This window comes from Cariama cristata, unplaced genomic scaffold (assembly GCF_000690535.1).
Source record: "Cariama cristata isolate BGI_N322 unplaced genomic scaffold, ASM69053v1 scaffold25065, whole genome shotgun sequence".
Taxonomy (NCBI): domain Eukaryota; kingdom Metazoa; phylum Chordata; class Aves; order Cariamiformes; family Cariamidae; genus Cariama; species Cariama cristata.
Window position 1 is genome coordinate 530 of NW_009617298.1, and position 3142 is coordinate 3671.

The following is a 3142-nucleotide window of genomic DNA, read 5'->3' on the forward strand; positions in this document are numbered from 1 at the left end:
GATCGTGTGGCTGCGCCACCTCGGGTGCTTGGCCCCTGTGGAGCCAAGGCTGCTGATCCTGTGGCAGTGTCACCTCAGGTGCCTGGCCCCCACAGAGCCAAGGCTGCAGTGCCATGTAGCGGTCTCTGTCCATCTGTACGTACTGGTACCCGTGCCCTTGAGAGCTCCGCTGCTCACCCCCACAAAGAATTAGGGCTGTTTCATCCCACCCTGTCACCCGTAATGTGGCTGGTTCCTGTTCTTGCATGCAACCAGGCTTGTCCCAGGTCCTTAGAACAGTCTTATTCTGATCTTTCTGCTGAGGTACTTGACAGTTGTGCGTCTCAGCACCGTATCTGCTGAGCAAGGGAGTGAATAGTCAATAGGAGTCCAAAATTGTGTTTGAGAGCCATTATAGCCTGGATATAGGCTAATTAGAGTGTGTGAAGATATGAGAAATGGTTGATGAACACAGCCGTGGATCTATGACATATTTAGGTTTATGTGTTTTAGAGTGTCTTGGCGAATCATTGGCATCATACAACAGGGAATGATCCAAAACAAACTTCCTCATGGAAATCCAGGGCTATCCTCAAGCTAGCACCACCTCTAGTATGTCAGTGCTGCACCAAGTGTGAGAGCTGCTGACACTGAGCTGGGCTTACCCCAGAAGCTTTTGCCTTGCCCATTCCAGCCTGTAATTAGAGCTACATTCCCTTGGCCCTGTTGTTTGCAATGGGAAAATTACAGAAAATTAAAGGAAAGCATAGAATTATCCAGCATGCTCTACTTGGCTGCGTAAACGCATGCATTTAAGAATCTGAATTATTTGATTTTTTTGTTTGTTTCATCAGGTTAAAACAACAATCAGTAATATGGAGCAGGACTTAGAAGTGTTTCAGGAACAAGCTGTCACTAAGTAAGTAATGACTTACTGTCTGGGAGTTGAATATATAATGGAATTGAATTATGCAGGTTTATTAAAAATGTGAAACACAAAATATTAATGATTTTAGAAGCAAACGTGATTCTCAATTTCTTCTACTGCTTTCTATGCAAACTGAAGAGGTTACTGATAATTAAGACAACACATCTTATTTCTTTAGCTAATAATCTACTGATTATTTCTGTTAGTTGTTTAAATTTTTAAAATCTTCACAGCTGAACAAAAGAGGAAAAAATGAAAGCTATGTGGGGTTTTATTACGATGTTAAGAAATGTTATTTTAAACTGTTTTAAAAAATAGTTGAGGTTGCTAGGCTACAGCAGTATAAACTTACATATCACAGCTCTTAAAACACTCAAAAATCTTAAAAACAAGGCTGTTAATTGCTCAAGCCCTAGTCTTATTTTACACAGGTAATAACCACAATTGTTCTTCCAAGTATTAAGTGCACTTTTCATCACAACACAATCATCATTTTTTGACATAATCCAAGTTTGGTTCTTCTAGTGTTAATCTGAAAAAATATTAGTACAGCACAAAATCTTTCTAAAGAAGTGTAAACATGGGTGAAATTTGATGTAGGAGCTCTTCCCATCCAGCCTGTTCAAGGAACACAGAAATATAAAAAGTACTTCCTCATATAATGAACTAAATAGAATATTTATCTATCATAATTTGTAAATAAACTTATTACCTATTTTTCATATGAAATAGTTTCTTCTATCATTGTCATGAAGAATCAGTCCAAGGTAATATTATGCATATAAACTGTAAAAGTATTTCTTAAAATAACAGAAACACACATATTCTATCACACTTTATTCTGCCCCAAGAAAGTTTTGAAAGGATTGGAAAGTGTACTCTGTTGTACTGAAGAATAATGTGTGCACTTTTCACCACAGGAAAAACTGCCGCAGTAAAATATTATATTCTGAAAAATGTGACCCTTTTTTTTGGCTTTGAGGGGCATTCTTTATGCTAGTGATATGATTGGTAAATAAAGTCATATAAAAACTTGAATTAAAAAAAACCAAAATATTGCTGGTCTTTGGATACTATTTTAACAAATCAGAAGCCTGTTTCAAGAGTTCAAGAGTTGTAATGGACATATGTGAAATTTCAGGCCATTGCAGATGAATCTAGAGAGTGATTTGTCCCATCATAAACCAGGTATTCTCGGTAGCTATTTATTTCCATTAACTGGACAAAGAATCTGGAAGAGTAGTGTAGAAAACACATCCAATGATAGGAGACATTAATTTCAGTCTATGCTGACAAGATTCCAGAGATAATGCAGATAGCTTTAAAATTTGGGAAGACGGCTGAATAATGGTGGCGGAAATCATGACAATTACATCCCAGCTGCAAGGACTCGTAAATCACAAATTATCAATCCACAGATGTGTATGATTCTGTATGGCTGAAAATTGTTAAATAAATTAGTTGTAGTTCATGTAATGGAACTTTGGGGTAGAAGATTCTAATGTACTATTGTATCACAACCGGTTTATATATTTCCTATTTTTGAAGCAAGTTTTAAGAAGGTAAAATGAATTAATATTGGCTCTAGAAGCTGAGTTAAGGATCAAAAACTAATTAATGTACTATGTAAGATGGAAATTTTTGTTAACATTGTTCTGCATAGGTTTTGCTTGTGTTTGCGTAAATATAGTCATATATATTTTCCTATTTATCAGGAAACCTGAGTAATAAGGGAAGAAGGCATGAAATACAAACTGACAGTATGAACCAAGCATTTCTTAAAACATTAGTTTCTAAATTACAACTTTATTCTAAAGTGTATGGACAGTAATATTCTTTCTATGTCTATTAGGAAACAATCAGAAAAATACAGATCTGTGCAGAACTCCAAAGCAAAAGACAGAAAAATAGAGCTAGAAAGGTCTAACTAGTGCAAAAATCATTTGTGATAAAGAAAACTGCCTGGAGTTGGTTAAAACATTATTTGGATTTTGGTTTGTCTAAATTTGGAAACCTCTAGATTTTACATGAAGATAAATAGTTATTAATGGCAGCAGAATGTGAATCATCTCTATTTTCACCAATATGGAGATAGAATAAAAGACTAAGAGCTTGCCTACATCACTTTAAAAATGAGATATCTTTAAGTGTTTTGAGCTGTTTCAAAGTAAATGCAACCCCCCCCAAAAAAAAAATAGCAGCCATTGCTTAAGTACGAGTCATTACTTCCATGTA

General features: G+C 35.8%; 1 protein-coding gene across 1 annotated transcript in view; it reads left to right on the top strand.

The window, feature by feature from the left end:
* Positions 1–854: 854 nt before the first annotated feature.
* LOC104161905 (deuterosome protein 1-like) overlaps positions 855–3142 on the top strand; it is a gene marked incomplete at its 3' end in the record, with an annotated part of 20618 nt that continues 18330 nt past the window's right edge. The window contains exon 1 of the mRNA XM_009700487.1: positions 855–898. Within this exon, the coding sequence (XP_009698789.1) occupies positions 855–898 (44 nt within the window). The remainder of the gene's footprint in view (positions 899–3142) is intronic.